Source organism: Prionailurus bengalensis, chromosome D1, assembly GCF_016509475.1.
Source record: "Prionailurus bengalensis isolate Pbe53 chromosome D1, Fcat_Pben_1.1_paternal_pri, whole genome shotgun sequence".
NCBI lineage: Eukaryota > Metazoa > Chordata > Mammalia > Carnivora > Felidae > Prionailurus > Prionailurus bengalensis.
The window spans coordinates 115,620,363-115,639,766 of NC_057346.1; the positions used below are offsets into that span (position 1 = coordinate 115,620,363).

The window sequence follows — 19,404 nt, forward strand, 5'->3', positions numbered from 1 at the left end:
TTTGCTCAGCGTAGAGGTGGCAGGAAAGGGGACCGGGGGGCACGTCAGCTTCAGCAGAAGGGATCTGGGAGCACCCCCGCCCCCAACTTGAAGACGCCGGCCACCCGCCTGCCCGGAAAGACTTCACGTGCGGGCCCCAGAGCCACTGCCTCCCTCTGGCGGCCAACTCCTTAAAACAACACTCCGGAATGCACGTTGTGGGGGCAGCGCTTCAAAGGGTATCGTTTCTAGGCCTATGAAGTGTTCTTAGCCCTGGCTGGGGGAAGGCTTCTGGAAATTGCCCTTGGGGGCCCAGGCTTCGAGGCTGGTCCGCAGAGTTCCACGTCAGGGCTTCTGAGGGCATCTCCAGCCTCCAGGAACAGGCGAGGGGCCGGCCTCTGTCAGCCGGCGGTCAGCACAGGCTGGGCCGTTCAGGGCGCCGCAGGCTGGGGTGACCCTTGGCATCATCGGGCGCGGCTGAGTGAGCCTGATGGCCGAGGCGCCTCCGGGGGCCTCCCAGTCTGCCAGGCCCTCTGTGGCTCCCATGTACCTTTTGCTCCACCCTGTCCCCCTCGCCCACCTTGTCCTCCTCTGTTGGGAGCTGCAGATTCTGTCCAGAGGGCCAACGGGGAGGGGGTGGGGTCCCCAGCAGCTCCCAGCCCATTCTCAGCTCTGTCGCCGAGGGCAGGTGCAGCTCACGAGGTCGGTCAGCCCACAGACCGGTGGGGAGGGGCCCACAGCTGGCTGGCAGGGGAGCTGCTGGCCGCGTCCCGATGGCGCGGCTCCACGGGCACACGTGAAGGGAGCATCGGGGGCACGTGGGGCCCCGAATCTGACCCTGCCCTCAGCCTGAGGGCCCCAGTGGCCCTGTCCCTGCCCTTTACTTCCAAGTCTGAGACCCCCGGGAGGGACCGTAGACCCAGCTCGGAGCAGGTGTCTGTGCCTGGGACAGCCATCCGGGGCTCCTGTCTGAATATCGGGGCTGCTCCCTGTGGGGAGACTCGGTGTCTGCTGCAGCTGCCCTCACACTTCATGGGCAAGAAGGTGCCAGAAACTCAAGCAGCCGCCAGAGCCAGGGTCCACTGGGTGCCCCTCTCCCCACTCCCACTGAGACCCTGAGCAGGAGGGAAGGGGCGGCCCCCCTCTGTCCACAGAAGAGTTTAACATGCTGAGGTATCACCCAGCCTCACAGCCCGTCATTTCTCAGGTTCGCAAGAAAACTTCACGCCTCGAACCACAGACAGCGTCCCCGACACGGGAATGGTAACCGTGGGGCCCCAGGACCGGGAGGGCCCAGATGAAGTCCAGGTTGAGCTGTCCCTGGTCGGAGGGGCTCAGAGCTGCCCCCTCCTCCCTAGGAACAGGAGCCTTGCTGTGAGCAGGGGGGCCAGTCAGCCACAGCACACGGGGCAGCTTGGTGGCTCTGCCCTGCTTCAGGCTGGGCACCTCCTCCTGGCTCCCCTGTTCTGGGCCTCGCCACCTCACGGGCAGCCTCAAGGCAGAGGATCGAGGAGGCTGCCTTGGTGGGCCCACCCACCCGGCCCCCGGCCCCATCTCCTTGGGGCCTGGGACATCACCAAAGCCGGGAGCTGGCCGGGAGCCGTGCTCTGACCTGGGCCCGGCTCTGCTGAGTCTGTAAGGACAGTGGAGTGGACGCTGGGCTGGTCCTTGCAGAAGCAGGGGGCCCGGCTGCTGATGGCCCACGGTGGCTGCCTTCCCACTGGGGAAGTCTCAGGAAACTGCCTCCTCCCTGCAGGACAGCTGTCTACACTCTCCACTGAGAGAGGGGCAACAGCTGGGGGCGGGGGTGCAGCTGGTGCCACGGTGTGTCAGGGAGGGAACCGTTCGGAGGAGGGTGTGAGTCACCATGGGTGAACCCGTGGACAGCCCCACAAGCAGAGCCCAAACCTTCTTAGGCAAGAGCTGGTCTGGTTCTGGAAGCTTCTCCATGGGCGAGGCTGAATGGGCCTTTCTGGAGCCTCCCTGCCCAGCCTAGGGGCAGAACTGGCATCCCTCCCACCTGACCCTGAGCCAGGAGCCAGTTTGGTGGGGTCTGTTCTCTGGGCTTCCTCAGAAGGAAGGAGGGGTTCACTGGCCTGGCGGGGGGGGGGGGGGGGGGTATCCAAGTGGGGCAGAGGCCCCTCCTCCCGCTCCTCCCCCCCCCCAGCCCACTCCCCCAGCCCGCAGCCTCCCCAGCAGGCGTTTAGGAAGGAATTTGTTTAATCTTAGTCGTACAAAACCCCCTCCCTTACTGGGGTCCTGCCCCCGGAGGCATGGCCGGGTCCTCCTGGGCCCAGGTCCTCGCAGAGGACGCAGTGGGCGCACGCGGAGGGATCCGCCCAGCAGCAGAGGCGCAGGGCCTTGCGGAAGACGGTGCGAAACTCGGCGTTGAAGACGGTGTAGATGACGGGGTTGAGGGCGCTGTTGACGTAGCCCAGCCAGGTGACCGCGCTGACCAGCCGCGGGGGCACGGCGCAGGTAGGACACAGTCCCCGGGTGATGTGCACCACAAAGAAGGGAGTCCAGCACACCAGGAAGGCCCCTGGGGGCGGGGCCGGAGGGCGCGGTGAACCCGGGTCCCCGCGGCGCCCAGCCCGCCATGGGCACCTCCTCCCAACCGGGGGCACTGCCACCTTCCACTTCGCCCACCGACCCCAGGGCAGGTACCCACCGACCACCACCGGCAGGACCCTCATGGCCTTGCGCTCCCGGCCGGTGATCTTGGCGCGCCTCCTCCTGGGTGCCTGCCGCGGCGGCTCGGCTGGGACGGCGTCGCCGACCTCGGGGGGCGGTGGGCCGGGGCCGCTGGGCCGACGAGGCGCCCGGCAGTGCAGCTTGGCCTGGCGAGCCGCCTCCCAGCGCCGCAGGCCCCGGAACGTGGCCCAGTAGAGCAGCAGCATGAGCGGGCAGGGCAGGAAGAAGGAGCACACGGACGAGTAGACCACGTAGTCGCGGTTCTCCAGGCGGCACACGGCGGGGTCGCGGCCGCGCGGGTCGTTGAGGCCGCACAGCACGGGCGCCGCCACCGCCGCCGACAGCAGCCACGTGGCGCCGATGAGCAGCAGCTGACGCCCCCCGGCGCCCTGGCGGTTGTAGCTCAGCGGCACGGCCACGGCCACGAACCTGCAGGGGGGCGCGGTGAGGGCGGGCGGCACGGGGCAGGGGGCGCGCGCGCGGCCGGGCGGCGGGGACTCACCTGTCCACGCTGATGGCGCACAGGTTGAAGATGGAGGCGGTGCAGAGCATGACGTCCATCGCCATGAGCGCGTCGCAGAGGCCGGGACTGAACAGCCACACGCCGCCCTGGACCTGCGCCCGGGGAGGGGGTGAGGGGGCAACAGACACAAGACCCGCTGACTGTCTTCCCGCAGTGGCCCCGGGGCCAGGACCCCGGCGCCGGCTCTTTCAGACCCCCCTCCTTTTAGGGGGTGCGGGGACTGAATATCAGCGGGGAGCGGGAAGGAGCCAGAGGTCCACAGGCCCAGCAGTCTTCACATTGAGCTGGGCGAGGGTCCCAGGGTCCCCCCAACTCCCATCCCCACCCTCCCCCCACCCCTCGTCACACGCCTCACACCCCGTGTGTACCCCTCCAATCCTCCCCCCACCCCTCCCCACGCCCCACACTCCCTCCCCCTCCCACACCACTGCAACCCTCCCCACCCCTCCCCCATCTATCCCCACCCCTCCCCCACCCCCCCTTCAACCCTCCCCCACCCCTCCCCACTCCCCTCATACTCCCTCCCTACCCCTCCAATCCTCCCCCACCCCCCTCCCCACGCCCCACACTCCCTCCCCCACCCCATCCCTCCAACCATCCCCCCACCCCTGGCCACACCACTCACACCCGGTCTGTACCCTCCAATCCTCCCCCCACCCCTCCCTACCCTCCCACACCCCTTCCCCACCCCCCACACACTCCCTCCCCCTCCCACACCACTGCAACCCTCCCCCCACACCCCTCCCCCACCCCAACCTCCCACTCCTTCAACCCTTCCCCCACCCCTCCCCACTACCCTCATACTCCCTCCCTACCCCTCCAATCCTCCCCCACCCCCCTCCCCACCCCCCACACTCCCTCCCCCACCCCATCCCTCCGACCCTCCTCCCACCCCTCCCCACACCCCTCATACTCCCTCCCCACCCCTCCAACTCTCCCCCCACACAACCCCCTCCCCCACCCGCACCCCTCTAACCCTCCCCCATCCCTCCCCACTCCCCTCACACTCCCTCCCTACCCCTCCAATCCTCCCCCCACCCCCCTCCCCTCCCCCACACACTCCCTCCCCCTCCCACACCTCTCCAACCCTCCCCACACACAACCCCCTCCCCCACCCCACCCCCTCACTCCTCTCCAATCCCCCTCACACCTCTCCTCACCCCTCCAACCCTCCCCCCCACCTCCACCCCCACCCCCACCCCCACCCCCACCCCCACCGGTTAAAACTGAGAAAGGCCTAGGGGAGACTCTGTAGGTGAGGTCAATGCTTGAGAGCCGGGTCTCTGGCGAGAGGATCCCAGGGTAGGGGTGGTCCCAGGGATTCTGCTGCCCTGGAGCGTGAAGCCCCTGCCCCCATTTCCTCCCCACAGGATGGCTAAGAGTCCACCTGTCTGGTTAAACTGTCACTGCTCTGGGACTCGAGATTATCACCTCACATCTGTAGAGGAGGGGTGAAGACAGCATCCACGGAATTGCCCTGAGGATAAATCACCTAAAAGATATAAAGTCTCTGCGGTGCGCCTGGGGGGGTGGGGCTCAGGTCTTGATCTCACAGCTCCTGAGTTCGAGCCCCACGTCAGGCTCTGTGCTGAGAGCTCAGAGCCTGAATCCTGCTTCAGATTGTGTGTCTTCCTCTCTCTCTCTGCCCCTCCCCTGCTCACACTCTGTCTCTTTCGCTCTCAAAAATAAACATTAAAATTTTTTTTAAAAGATATAAAGGCTCCTCACTGTGCCCAGTGCCCCCACCAAAGGCAAAGGAGCAGACAGCCCCCCCTACAGCCCCCCCCACTCTACTGCCAACCCCCCTCTACAGCCACCCCCCCCTCTAAATCCCCTCCCGCTGATTTGGGACGATTAGGAGCTTAGGAGCCCTCAGTCAGTGACGTCTGTCTGTGGCTCTGGGGGAGGGGCAGGTCATGGGTGTCCTTGTCCAGCTCTGCCCCAGCCTGGCCGGGACTCACCATGTCCGCCCTTAGAAAATTGGAGCCTCCCTTCCCCCCACGGCCCCTGACTGCCGAGTTCCCAGCCCAGCCCTAAGCAGCTTTTCTCTGCCCAAACGGCAAAGCAGACAGGGCTGGCACCAAGCGGGACCCACCCAAGGGCCAAACCTGGTCTGGGGATGGAGCTTCTGGGCCCTGGTTCTTGACGGGGGCTCCGGAGCTCACAGAAGCCCCTGCCCTTGCTTCCACTGTCAGGGGTCAGGGCCTCCCCTCCTGCAGCCCCGCTCACTCCCCCTCAGCTCCTAGCAGCTGAGTGCCCCCTCCCCCTACCCCCACCCCCCCCACCCCGCCTGCTATGGGCAGAGCATGTTTGTGAGCGAGGGTCTCCTTCCCTTGGGTGCTCTTGTGTGCGTGTGCCTGGTCACACACGGCTGTGGTTTGTGCAGTGATGTGTATGTGTCTCTGCGCCCCAGGGAGAGCCAGGGGGACTGAGCATGAATCTGCCTTTCCATCTGGCTCCCCTGGGGAATGGAACCCAGCTGAGGGGGTGGTGGGTGGCTGGACTGCCAAAGTCACCTGTTTCTGAGGTCCCTCCCTGGCTTGAAGGACAAAGGCATCTCTTGGGGAGCAGACGCCAAAACAGGGGGACGAGGTACAGGTACAGCGGAGGGAGGGCGGACAGTCGCCCAGCTGAGCGGGCTAACGGACACCGAGATGGCGGGGGCGGGGGGGGGGGGGACGAGTGTCAGGGGACCGAGGCTCCAGTGGTCCTGGGGCCTGCGCAGGTTCTCGAGGTTCCCGAGAAGCCGAGCGGCCGGGTCGCTCGGGTCCCCTGTGCGGACGGGGACAGGGGACGAAGGCGCAGGGGAGGAGCGCGCGCGTGCGGCGGGACCGCGGGCTCACCTCGGAGTAGACGAAGAGCGGCAGCACTAGCAGGGCGAGCAGCAGGTCGGCGGCTGCCAGGCTCACGATGAAGTAGTTGGTGGGCGTCTGCAGGGCGCGCTCGGCCGCCACGCTCACGCACACGAGCGCGTTCCCCGCGAGCACCGCGCCGATGAGCAGCACGCCCCCCGCCAGCGCCGCCGCCGCCCCGGGGGTCCCCGCGCCGCCGCCCGCTCCCGGCCCGCGCCCCTGCAGCAGCCCATCCGCGTCCGCGGCGCTGCGGTTCCCCATGGCGCACCTGCCCCATGCGCCCAAGCGGGCGCTCAGCACCGCGGACAGAGCCCGGGTCGCGAACCCCGGAGCCCCGCCCCCCGGGCCCGCCCCGAGCCCGGCCGGAGTCCCGCCCCGATCCGCCCCGCGCGGCCGGCCCCCGGGGGGTTGGAGGCGCGCCCCGTCTCGGACTTTTGCGCCCCGGGAGGCGGGCGGGCGGACAAGTGCGGGCGCCCACGAGGTAGGCGTTAAGACTGGCACGCGCGGGCCCAGCGTCCCGCCGCGCGGCGCAGGGTCGGGGGAGGTCCGCGCGGGTCTGCGCCCGGAGACGCCGGGGGTGGAAGGTCGGCCGGAGCACCCCTGGGGGAGTGCGGGCACCCGACGCCAGCGCCGTCCCGCCGGGCCCCACACACCCCGCGTCCCGCATGCGCCGGAGGGCTGTGTGCTCCCCGGGGCGGGGGGAGGGCTGGGGGGGCTCCGGGAGGCGCCTCCAGGCGGAGGCGGGGCCACTGCTCACCCGGCACCGGGAGACCCGAACCCCGTGGGCCCCCTGATGAGGCTTCCCTCGTTCATCCGACCCAACCTCACGTGCCCCAGGACATCCCCCCGAAATGATTGCAGACGCCGGTCTGGGGCCCTGCACCCCATCCTCTCGTCCCTGACCGAAACCACGCCCAGTTACTCCCCACCACGCCACTGCCTGGTGCTTACTGCTTAGCATTAAACCCTAACCCTAACCCTAACCCTAACCCTAACAGGAGGAAGGCACTCTCCAAGGAGTCACCTCCTTCACAGAGAAGAAAAAGCCCCAAATGAGAACCCTCTCACCTGCACCCACCAAGCCCACAATCACTAGATCCTGGGCCCTCCTCCCTGGAGCACTGAGGCCGTCCCGGGTCCATCACCCCACCTGCCACCCCAGGACCGTGAGAGCATGGGAGGATCCTGGGGCAGTGTCCCCAGGTCCACGAAGGTAAGACTATCACAGAGCAGATGCGTGGGACACTCAGAGTCAGCCAGAGACAGCTGTACATGACAGAGTCGGCCTGGACTGTCCTCTGTCGGGTCACAAATGTGCACGGAAAGAACGTAGATGGAAAATGTATTTCAGCCAGAATTTTCTTTAAAATTTTTTTTGATGTTTATTTATTTTTGAAGGAGACAAGAGACAGAGTGTGAGTGGGGGAGGGGCAGAGAGAGAGGGAGACGCAGAATCCGAAGCGGGCTCCGGGCTCCGAGCTGGCAGCACAGAGCCCAATGTGGGGCTCGAACCCACGAGCTGCGAGATCACTACCTGAGTCGAAGCCGGGCACTCAACCGAGGATCCCCCCACCCCGGGCGCCCCTCAGCCAGAATTTCCATTATGGACTTACTAAAATCAGAGTGACACCTACCTTTAGTGTCACTAAAGGGGCCGTGAAGTGGGCGCTCTGCCTGCATCCCTCTGTGGGATCATGTGATGCACATGGGACCCCTCAGTTTCCCTTTCTGGCTGCTCCCTGCCCCGGGAGGCTGGGACACTCAGGATGGGTCTGGAGCACAGAGTTGTTGCCAGGAATCCGGGATCCTGATTTCAAAGACAGCAGGGAACAGAGTGGCCAACTTGCTGAGCTCGATCCCTTTCATGCACATTAGTAGAGGGAGGAAGGCTTTCTTCCTCTCTGAAGCTTCAAGCAAGAGAACTCACCGTCCTAGTGACTGGAGCAGTAGGAAGGTCATTCTCTCACAGGACACAAGTCCCAAGACGGGGGTGGCTTTGTGATCTTGGGTTGGATGCCAAGTAGCGGATCTTTAGCGTCTGATCTGCCTGGCGTTTCCTCCTGGTCCCCAGATGTCTGCCAGCATTACGGGTGAAAAGGCAGTCTGGACCGGGAAAGGGCGCGTACAGTGTGGGTCTCTGATACAGGGTGCAGATCCAGAATATACGAAGAGCCCCGTCAAGTCAACGAGAAAAGACAGTCCAGTTTTAACGAGGGGAAAGGTCTGGAGGAGGCACGTTACAAACAGAGAACTCTCATGGTCAGTAAGCTTGTGAGAAAGTGCTCGGTGTCATTGGCCACCATGGATATGGCAATAAAACATCACAAGGACGTGCCGTCGCACACTAGAATGGCAGGGGAAAAGAAAGCCAGACGTATGATGTGAAAATACTCTCCCGGACTGCAGCCTGACGCTCCCTTCTCCCAACTGCGCATTTGAGGGGATTCTTCTGCGGAAGGCACAAGCTGAGGTTCTTTTTTTCTCGCCTGTGGTTGCGCCACAACAACCCGCTCCCGTTGTTGAAAAGACCATCCTTTCACCACTGGCTTGCTTTTGACCTTTTGTCAAAAAATCACTTGAGCGCCTTTTCTTTGTCTGTCTTTCCTTCCAGCGCCAACACACAGCCTCAGCCACCTTGGCTTTACGGCAAGTCACGAAATCGGGCTCTGTGAGCCCTTGAACTTTGTTCCTTCACAACAGTGTTTTGGCTTCTCCAGTTCTGTCTGTATGTATGGATTTTAAAGTCAGCTTGTCTGTATCTACAAAAATAGTCCTGCTGGGAATGTGATCGGGATCGTGCAGAATCCATACAATGATTTAGGGCAAACGGACATCTTCATGAGGTTAAGTCTTTGGTCTATGAACGTAGGTGTATCTCTCCATTTATTTGGATATTCTTGGAAGTCTTTCATCAGTATCTTGTTTTCAGCACATATTTTGTAAGATTCACAACTAAGTATTTCATGGCTTCTGGCGTATTTGGTAAGTGGTTCTGCTTAAAACTGTCATTTCCAGCTGTTCATTGCTAACGTGTAGAAATACAAGTTTTGTGTTTCCCTTGTGCGAAACCCTATTAATGCAAGGGTTTTTTTCTTTAGTTTTCTTCAGAATTTCTGCATAGATAATTATCTTGTTTTTTAATTTAAATGTTTTTATTTATTTTTGAGAGAGAGAGAGAGAGAGAGCATGAGCAGGGGAGGGGCAGAGAGAAAGGGAGACACAGAACCAGAAGCGGGCTCCAGGCTCGGAGCTGTCAGCACAGAGCCCGACACGGGGCTCGAACTCATGAACCGCGAGATCATGACCTGAGCCCAAGTCGGACACTTCACCGACGGAGCCCCCCAGGCACCCCCAATCACGTTCAGCTCAAAATTCTCTTCTGTGACCACGGTCACGTAGAACTGTGATGTTTTGTTTCCAAATGTTGGTAGATTTCCTTGTCGACTTCCTGTCGTTTGCCTTTTGTTTGTTCCATCCCAGTGAGAAAAAGGTGCTGCGGAGGACCTCGGCTCCTTTACACTTGCTACGGTCTAGTTTATGGCCCAGAACATGATCTGTCACCACAGATGTTCTGCTTGGAAGGAAGTGTGCTCTGCTGTGATGAGGTGGACGTGTGCGTCAGTCGGATCAGGACGCTGCTCTTCGGATTTCTGTGTCCTGGCTCCTTTCCGGTCTGTTCTGTTAATTACTGAGAGAGAGGTGTTAGAGCCTCCATGGACAGTTGGTGGGATTTTCGATTTCTCCCTTCGGCTCCAGCGCGTGTCCTTTGAAGACTTCTTGTAAAGGGCGTATGCATTTAGAGGAGTGACCACCATGCCTGGGGGGCTCGGTCAGTTGAGCATCTGAGCTCAGGTCACGATCTTGTGGTTCATGAGTTCGAGCCCCGCGTCGGGCTCTGTGCTGACAGCTCGGAGCCTGGAGCCTGCTTCGGATTCTGTGTCTCCCTCTCTCTGCCCCTCCCCTGCTCGTGCTGTGTGTCTCTCTCTCTCTCCCAAAAACATTAAAAAAAGAAGAAGAAGAAAAGTGGCGCCCAGGGCTCACAAAGAGTGAGAGTTTGGGAGGTGATGGGACTAGGTGGTGCCTACAAAGCTAATACTTTTTTATTTATTTATTTATTTATTTATTTTTAAAGCCTTTTCTTCTTCTTCTTTCTTCTTCTTCTTTTTAAAGCAGGCTCATGCCCAGCGTGGAGCCCAACATGGGGCCCAAACTCATGACCCTGAGATCAAGACCTGAGCTGAGATCAAGAGTCAGACGCTTAACTGATTGAGCCATCCAGGTACCCTTAAAGCTTAGTTTTTTTTTTTCTCTAGTAATCTCTACACCTAATATGGGGCTTGAAGCCATGACCCCGAGATCAAGAGTTGCATGCTCCTTGGACTGAACCAGGCAGGTGTCCAAATACAGCTTTCAAAACTCACAGAACCATACATCCACAAAGACTAGCCATAGGGGCTCCTGGGCGACCCAGGTGGTTAAGCACTGACTTTTAACCTCCACTCAGGTCTTGATCTCAGGGTCATAAGTTCAGGCCTCACGTTGGGCTCTGCACTGGGTGTGAAGCCTCCTTTAAAAAAAAATTAGCCATAAATAACGAACTTCACAAAAAGTCTGTGACCCCAGGTTTGCAGACCAGCTTTGGTGAGGCTCAATAAAATGTACGGGGCTGCGCAGCGCAGCCCTGAGAGGAGGAGGTGCTAATTCTGTCCAGAGCCTCTGGCCAGTGAAGCTGTGATGTGCCACCTCTAAGGCTGGGTGGGTCCTGAGAGGCCACTCCATCCTCCCGGGACTGAGGAGTAGGTCTATGACCCTCTAGGATAGGACAGAAGCTGGAGCCGTCACCCTGGTGGTGACACTTGAGCAGGTCTCGGGGCCAGTTTCGTAATCATTCGCCACAGAGTTTTATGGGATGCTAAGACATTCACGATAGTGTTTATTTGGCTCGCAAGAGTTGTTCAGAAGTTTAAGAATCTCTTCCTAATTAATAGAACAAGCAGACAGAATATCAGCAAAGCTATAGAAGAATCTGAACAACCACCAACCAAGCGGACATATTTGACATTATGGAACAGTCCATCCAACGGCAGAGAAATATGTATTCTCTTCAAGTACACATGGAACTTCAAGATAGACCACATTCTGCGTCGAAAAAAGAAGCTTAAGACATTTTTTAAAGAATGAGAATCATAAAAAGTATGTTCTCTGACCACAAAGGAATTAAACTAGAAATCAACAGAAAGATAACAGGGAAATCCTCCAAAATTTTGGAATTAACACAATTCTAAGTAATCCGTGGGTCAAATGAGAAATTATAAAATATTTGGAACTAAGGAAAGTGAAGATACATCATATCAAAGTTTATAGGATAGAGCCAAAACTATGCTCAGAGGAAAATTCATAGCATTAGCTGCTTAATTTGAAAAGGACAGACTCAAATTAATGTAAAACACCAGTTAGCAATCAAAAGAAGAAAAACCACATGATCATATTGACTGATGCAGAAGAGACACTTGACAAAATTCAACCTGCATTCACGATAAAAGTGCTTAGTGATCTGGAAATAGAAGGAACCCCCTCAACCCAACAAAGGCACCTTCAAACCGTATCGCCAGCACGACACTTTGTGGTGCAGGGCCGAGTGCCTTCCAGCTACACTCAGAAGCAGGACTGTCCACTCCCACCTTTTTAAAAAGGTTTACTCATTTATTTTGATGCCGGGAGAGGGGCAGAGAGAGAGGGAGAGAATCCCAGGCAGGCTCTGTGCTGTCAGCACAGAACCCCACACGGGGCTCGATCTCATGATGATGAGATCATGACCTGAGCTGAAATCAAGGTTCTGACACTTAACTGAGCCAACCAGGCGGCCAACTCTCACCTTTTGTTCAATATTGTGCTGCCACTCTAGCTAGTGCAGTCAGGCAATAAAAATGTAAATAAAAGATGTCCAGATTGGAAAGGATGTCCCTGTGTACCGATGACACAACTGTCTAAGCAAACCCCCAGGGAATCTACAAAAGCTCTTGGAACTAATAAGTCAGTTTAACCGGATAGCAGGATGCAAAGTCAACACGCAAGGATCAATTATGTCTTGTTCTACCAGCAGTAAACAATTGGAAGCCAAAATTAAAAAGTAAAAACACGTGGAGGGCCTCGGTGGCTCAAGTGTCCCACTCTTGATTTTGGCTCAGGTCAAGAACTCGAGGTTCGTGAGATGAGACCCGGAGCGTGCTCTGCACTGGCGGTGCGAGCCTGCTCGGGATTCTCTCTCTTTCTCTCTCACGATAAACATTTTAAAAATTAAAAAAAAAGTAAAAACACATTACCGTTTACAACAGCTATAAAAATACACGAAATATGTTTAAATCTAAAAACATGTACAGGATCCATATGCTGAAAACTACAAAATATTGGTAAAATAAATAAAAGAAAACCTAAATAAATTGGGAGATACGTCTTGTGCACAAATGAAAGGACAGTCTTTTCAGTAAGGGCCACTGAGACAATCGGATGTTCACATGCACCCCCCCAGCCCCTTGATCTAATGCTAACACTACATAAAAACTAACTCAGAATGGATCATAGATGTAAAAATGTAAAATGTAAGGCTATAAAAATTTTGGAAATATGGGGAACATATTTGTGACCAGGGATTTGGCAAAGAATTTTTTTCAAGTTTTTATTTATTTATTCATTTAAGTAATTTCTACACCTAACATGGGGCTCAAACTCACAACCCCAAGATCAAGAATCACATGCTCTTCTGACTGAACCAGCCAGACCCCCCTTGCAAAGAGTTTGTAGACATGACACCAAAAGCATGGTCTACAAATTAAAGCAAAAATAAGCTGGACTTCATTAAAATTTGAAATTTCCACTCATAGAATGTAAGAAAATATCAGCAAATCCTATTTTCAGCAAGTGGTTTCTATACAACATATATAAAGAACTCTCAGGGCTCAGCAATGACATCACAAGAAAGAAAACTCCAGATAAACAACCCTTATAAATATGTGTATACAAAACTCTTGCACAAAATATGAGCAAACCAAATCTAGCCGCATTTTTTAAAGGATTATGCACTATGACCAAGCGGGGATTTGCTCCAGGAATGCAAGGGTGATTCAACAGACAAAACTCAATGTAATATATCACATTAATAGAACGGAGGGTGGAAATCCATTTAGTAATCTCAACCGATGTAGAAAAAGCATTTGATGAAACCCAATACCCTTTTATGATAAAAAGACTCCATAAACTACGAATAGAAAGAAACCTCCCGAAATGATAAAGGACATCTTTGAAAAACCCACAACGAACATCGGACTCAATAGTGAGAGATGGAAAGCGTTTCCCCTAGGATCAAGAATAAGACAAGGACACCCACTTCTGCTGCTTCTCTGTATCATGTTCTGGAAGTTCTACCAGAACGATTAGGCGAGAAAAAGAAAGAAAAGGTATCCAAGATTGGAAAGGAAAAAGTAAACGATTTCTCTGTGCCGATGACATGATCTAATGTATAGAAAATCTAACAAAACAAAACCCTCACCCTCAGCCTCAGCCTCAGCCTGTTACGACTAATAAAAAAACCCAGCAAAGTTGTGGGATATGATATCGACGTATAAAAACCAGTTATATTTCTATACACTAGCAACAAACAATCCAAAAATGAAATGAAGACAATAATTCACTTGCAACAGCATCGAAAAGAAGAAAATACTTAGAAAGAAATTTAACCACGAAGGTGAAAGCTGTGTTCACCGAAAGCTACAAAACATTGCCGGGGGGGGGGGTGGTGGCGGGGTGGAGATTAAAGACAAGAATGAGTAAATCCAATGCGTGTGGCTTGGTAGACTCCATGTTGTTAAGATGGCTTTTCTCTCCAAACCAACATACAGATTTGGTATGCTCCCTATCAAAACCCCAAGGGCCCCCTTTTTACAGAAATGGAAAAGTCACTCCTAAATTCATATGCAATTGTATGTAAGGAACCACAAATAACCAAGACAATCTTGAGAAAGAAAAGCAAAGTTGTAGGACTCAACTGCTCCTGATTTCAAAACTTACTACAAAGCTACAGGAATCAAACCAGTACGGTTTTGATTTCTTATAGATCAATGGAATAGGGTTGAGAATTGAGATGTAGACCCCCACATTTATAATCAATTTGTTTCCAACAAGAGTGTAAGATTGTTCACTGGGGGAAGAAGAGTTTCTTCCACATGGTGTTGGGACAACTGGCCGCCCACATGCAAAACAGTGGAGTTGAACCCCTACCTCACACCACACACACAAAATAACTCAAAATGGATCAAAGATTTAAATATATGATCTAAAACTATAGAACTGTTAGAAGCAAATATAGGGGCAAATCTTCATGACTTTGAATTTGGCAATGGTTTCTTAATCCTAACACCAAAAGCACAAAGAAAACAAGTAAACAATTGGATTTCATAAACTTAACATCTTTTTTTTTACTGTTTTATTTATTTTTAAGACAGAGACAGAGCATGAGTGGAAATGAGGCAGAGAGACAGGGAGACACAGAATCCGACGCAGGCTCCAGGCTCTGAGCTGTCAGCACAGAGCCCGACACGGGGCTCGAACTCATGAACTGTGAGATCATGACCTGAGCCAAAGTCGGATGCCCAACCGACTGAGCCACCCAGGCGCCCCTAAACTTAACATCTTTTGTGCATCAAAGGACACCGTCAAGAGAGTGAAAAGGAAACTCAGAATGGGAGAAAATATCCACAAATCACATAGCTGATGAGCCTACTATCCAGAATATATAAAGTACTCTTAGAACTCAGTAGCAAAATGACAACCCAGTTTTAAAATCAGCAAAGGACTTAACGGACATTTCTCCAAGGAAGGTACATAAATGGCCAAGAAGAACATGAAATGATGCTCAACATTATTAGTAATTGAGGAGATGTGACCCCAAACCACAGTTTGATGCCCTCCTAAAGTTGATCTAAGTGTGATGCAGTTCCGATCAACCCCCTGGCAGTATCTTCTTGTAGAACCTGACAAGTTGCCCTGAAGTTTAAATGGAAATACAAACGGTCACAATCGCTCAGACATCCTTGAAGCAAAGCAGGGACAGCATTTGATGTATTAGACAGTAAGACTTAAACGGTTACTGTGATTCAGACGGTGAATACTTAAGGCGTCGCACCTGAGACGCCGCAGGAGTGAGATTCGGCCGCTGGCACATGGCAGAGAGCCCAGAAGTAGACCTGAGCGTACGCAGACGGGCGACTTACAAATAAAACGCATCGAAGGGCAGTGGAGAAAGGATGGCTTTGTAATAACTGACGCTGGGCAACTGGACAGCCATCTAGACAAAAGTGAAATTACTACCTCACGTCACACACAACATAAATTCCAGGTCTCGTTTGGGACTTGAAATAACGAAGCTTCGGGAGGTGATATATGGGAGGTGTCTTATCTTGCACAGGAGACAAAAATGTAACAAAATACTCTAAGTTCCACCTCATTAATATTAGGACTGTTGCCTCCCTGTGTTCACCCACCCTAAACCATTCACGACCCTTTTGTAGTCCCCACCAGATCCCTGCTTTGAAAGACCCGTTTTTAAAGCAATTGAGCCCTTATCCTGAATCCCCATAACCACTTCACTTTCATACCTCCTTTAAAATCATTACTAAGACTGTCAGCGAATGTCTGTCCTTGCCAGGCGCTCGATAACTCGGCTCTGTCTGACCAGCAGGTTTCCTGGGTGATCTGTGGGGAGAGCAGACCGCAGTCCTTACCTTTTTGAGATATATACTGAACTCCTTACAGATGAACGATGCGGTTTCTGAGAACGATACAAATTCGGCTCCAAAATTCATTTGAGAACAGAGAAAGTAGGGGTAGGTAAGATTGGTCATAAATGATCGACGCTGAGCAATGGTGCACAAGAGTTCATTCTACTATTCTGTCTGCTTTTGTGTGGTTTTAATTCTCTGTAATAATAAAAGCAAGTTTTTCCCCCAGTCCTTAAGAGGGTATGTTCATTAAGACTAAAATAAGGTTACGTGATATCGCTGTGAGCGCCAGGCTGCTGGCCTGAAAGTATGAAGCCAGCACCTGAATCAGGTTCCACGGTGCAGCTGTGTGGCCGAGGGAAGGCAGGGCAGAGTAGAGGAGTGTAGGTTTGAGAGAGAATTCTCTTCAGTGCTTTCTTACATCGCCCCTAATGAGAACCAACGGTAGATACAATTAACTTGAAATTGACATTTAAATCTTGGTTGAAACAAAACCCCCCCAAAGAGGAGTCGAGCTTGCTTTCTGCTCTTTGCTTATTCAGGGCATGAAACGGCGTCACACTGAGCTACGTTTCCAGCTTGGAACTCACCGCTCCTACACTCACCCCGGGAAAATGAAGCTTCCTCTCCCTGCGAATCCTGGACCCTGAACTTGGCCATCATGAGGATCTCTGCACAGAGTGATGTCCGATCCGGGGCTTTGAATGGCTGTTCATGGAAGCGACATCTCTGTGCGTTTGTAACAAGGACTCAGCTGAGAGTGAAATGTTGGGGACCCGGGCTGGCGGGGGGGTGCTCCCTGAAACCTGTGGGTTGGGAGTGGCACTTTGCAGGGCACCTGGCTGGTGCAACACTTGATCTTGGGGTTGTGAGCTTGAGCCCCCACGTTGGGGATGGAGATGATTTAAAAATTTTAAAAATCCTGGGGTGCCTGGGTGGCTCAGTCAGTTGAGCGTCCGACTTTGGCTCAGGTCATGATCTCACGGTTCGTGGGTTCGAGCCCCGCGTCGGGCTCTGTGCTGCCGGCTCGGAGCCTGGATCCTGCTTCGGATTCTGTGTCTCCTTGTCTCTCTGCCCCTCCCAACTTGTACTCTGTCTCTCTATGTCTCTCAAAAAAATCAATGTAAAATAAAAATTAAAAAGAACTTTTTAAAATCTTTTATAAAGGTGGCATTTTGCAGTCGTGGCCTGTACCCCATGTTGTTTGTTTCAAAGTAGAGCACAGAATGGGAAGCGAAGCTTGAGGCAGCGCCACGTTTCTTAGGCGTCCTCCTTCCTGATTCCCGGCGCGGTGGCATAGGCAGGGGTGTCTCGGCGGCGAGTCTCCCCCCACGAGGGACAGACCCAAACCGCCGCACAGCAGGTGTGGGAGGGCACAGGGAGGGGCCGTCCCTGGAGAAACCCTGGGCAGCAGAGAAGGCGGTAGAAACAAATATCCTGTGACAGGAGGCCTCTCCCTGGCCGCACCCTCCGTCTGTCCCTCTGAGCCAGTGACTGCTTGTGACTTCATGAAGCTGTGACCAGAGGCGCTCAGGGCCGAGGCTGTGACCCCAGAGGTGCAGCGGGAGGGAAGCCTCTGGGGTGACGGAGTGCAGGTGTTGTGTCCCGACTGTGGTGGTGGTTACACGAGCCAAGACTTGTGCCAAAATTCATTTTTTTACTGCACGTTAATTTTGCTGTAGATTTTGTAAACTTCTATTTTAGTGTACTTTTGATAAACGGGAATATTTTTCTTAGGAAGCTATTCCCCGGGGGCTTGAGTGTTTGAGGTGCTGAGAAGTCTGACACCAGTGTCGGGAGTGGGCGTGTTCCCGTGGACGTGACCGACCTGTGAACGGTGTGCAAGCACAGGGCGTTTTAATCTGCCGACTGCGTGCAGGAATAAGCCACAGCAGCTGCTTAAAAACACGTGTAAAGAAAGCAGCTATCACTACACGCCTGTTACAATGGCCCAAAACCCAAACGCCGCACCCAGGATGTGCGTCTCGTTCGGGGCCGGGAGGAGCGCGGATCGGTGCGTTGGGAAAGTCTGGAAGTTTCTTACAAAAGTGACCGTCCCATCCAACAATCACGCGCTTTGTATTTATCCCAAAGAGCTGGAAATTGATGTCCACACAAAAGCCTGCACACGGTTGTTTATCACAGCTTTGTTCATAACTGCCAACCCTTGGGAGCGACCAAGGTGTCCTTTGGTAGGTGGGTGGGTTAGCTGTGGTGCGTCCGCACCAGGGACTATGACAGTGGGGTCGGTGCAAAGTTCAGGAACTGGGGACTGAAGGACGAGCAGCTGGGGCACAAGGAATTAGGGGCACTGAAGCCAGGACAGGCCAGATTTGGATGCACTCATCGTGGATTTGCGAAAACCCTTGTTTACACACTGGGATGAGCGCTAAATTATGTGACAGGCCATCAGAGCTAATGTTCGGACCGGGACGCTCATCAGTTGTCCCGCAGGATGTTAGGGGCAGGGGGGCTGGGCCTGGGTCTGCTCCATACTTTCTGCTCAGTTTTTCTGTGACCCTCGAACTGCTCTTTTAAAAAGTCTAATTATTTTTCTTAAATTTTTTAATGTTTATTTTTGAGAGAGAGAGAGAGAGAGAGCGTGAGCAGGGGAGGGGCCGAGAGAGAGGGAAACACAGAATCCGAAGCAGGTTCCAGGCTCTGAGCTGTCAGCACGGAGCCAGACGTGGGGCTGGAACTCATGGACCTTGAGATCATGACCTGAGCCGAAGTCGGTTGCTTAATGGACTGAGCCCCCAGGCGCCCCTCTACTAACTATTTTTAAATGAATGTGAAGGTTGGCCGGCTCCCTTGGTGGCGCACCACTCACCACTCTTGATCTCAGGGTTGTGAGTTCGAGCCCCACCTTGGTGTGGAGATTACTTAAAAATAAAATCTTAAGAAAAAAAAAAAAGAATGTAAAGTCTAACACAAGAACTACTAGTTTACAATAAGTCCATTTACTGGACTCCTAATTTATGTTCACGGATGTCAGCAGTCCTGGTTCTAGAAGCCGAACCTGACCTAAACCCGAAACGAGGGAGCAGGAGTCACCCAGCTGCGGTCTTTCTTCTGTCCCCTTTCCGCACCTCCACCTCCTGTCCGTCCTCGGAAAGTTCAAATGCAGGGCGCCCCGGGGGGCTCGACCCCAGCTCGGCCTGCAGCCGGCCTGGGCCTCTCCAGCGGAGTCCGCGCTTCGGGTGGACGCCCCCTGGTCCCGGCCTCCGCCCTCGTGCCGCCCCCCACCCCGCGCCCCTCTGCGCCCCGAGGGTGGTGCCCGGCCCCCGCCGTGCCTCGGAAGCGCGTAGGGGCGAGGCTCTGAGGCTTTGCTCCTGCCGTTCCTCATGCAGGCCCCCCCCCCCCGCCACATCCCCAGCCGGCCGAGGGGCGCCGACGCGGCGCTGAGGGCGGGCGGGCCAGCCGGGGCGACAGCTGGGGGGGCGGCCCTGACCTTCCCGCGCGATCGATGGGGGCGCGGCCGGGCTGCGCGGAGCCGGGGCGGTGCCGAGCGCCCCCGGCCCGCCCCGCACGGACACTATAAAGGGGCGGCCGGGGCCCGGGCGGCGGCGGCAGCGCTCAGCAC

General features: G+C 55.1%; 1 protein-coding gene across 1 annotated transcript; it reads right to left on the reverse strand.

Annotated features, from left to right (window-relative positions):
- Positions 1-2,181: 2,181 nt before the first annotated feature.
- DRD4 (dopamine receptor D4) lies at positions 2,182-6,382 on the reverse strand. Its single transcript, XM_043582121.1, has 4 exons — positions 6,040-6,382; positions 3,176-3,288; positions 2,651-3,102; positions 2,182-2,521 (listed from the first exon to the last, which is right to left on the reverse strand). Exons 1-4 carry the CDS (start codon positions 6,307-6,309, stop codon positions 2,205-2,207), a joined length of 1,152 nt encoding a protein of 383 aa, XP_043438056.1. The 5' UTR covers positions 6,310-6,382; the 3' UTR covers positions 2,182-2,204.
- Positions 6,383-19,404: the final 13,022 nt, after the last annotated feature.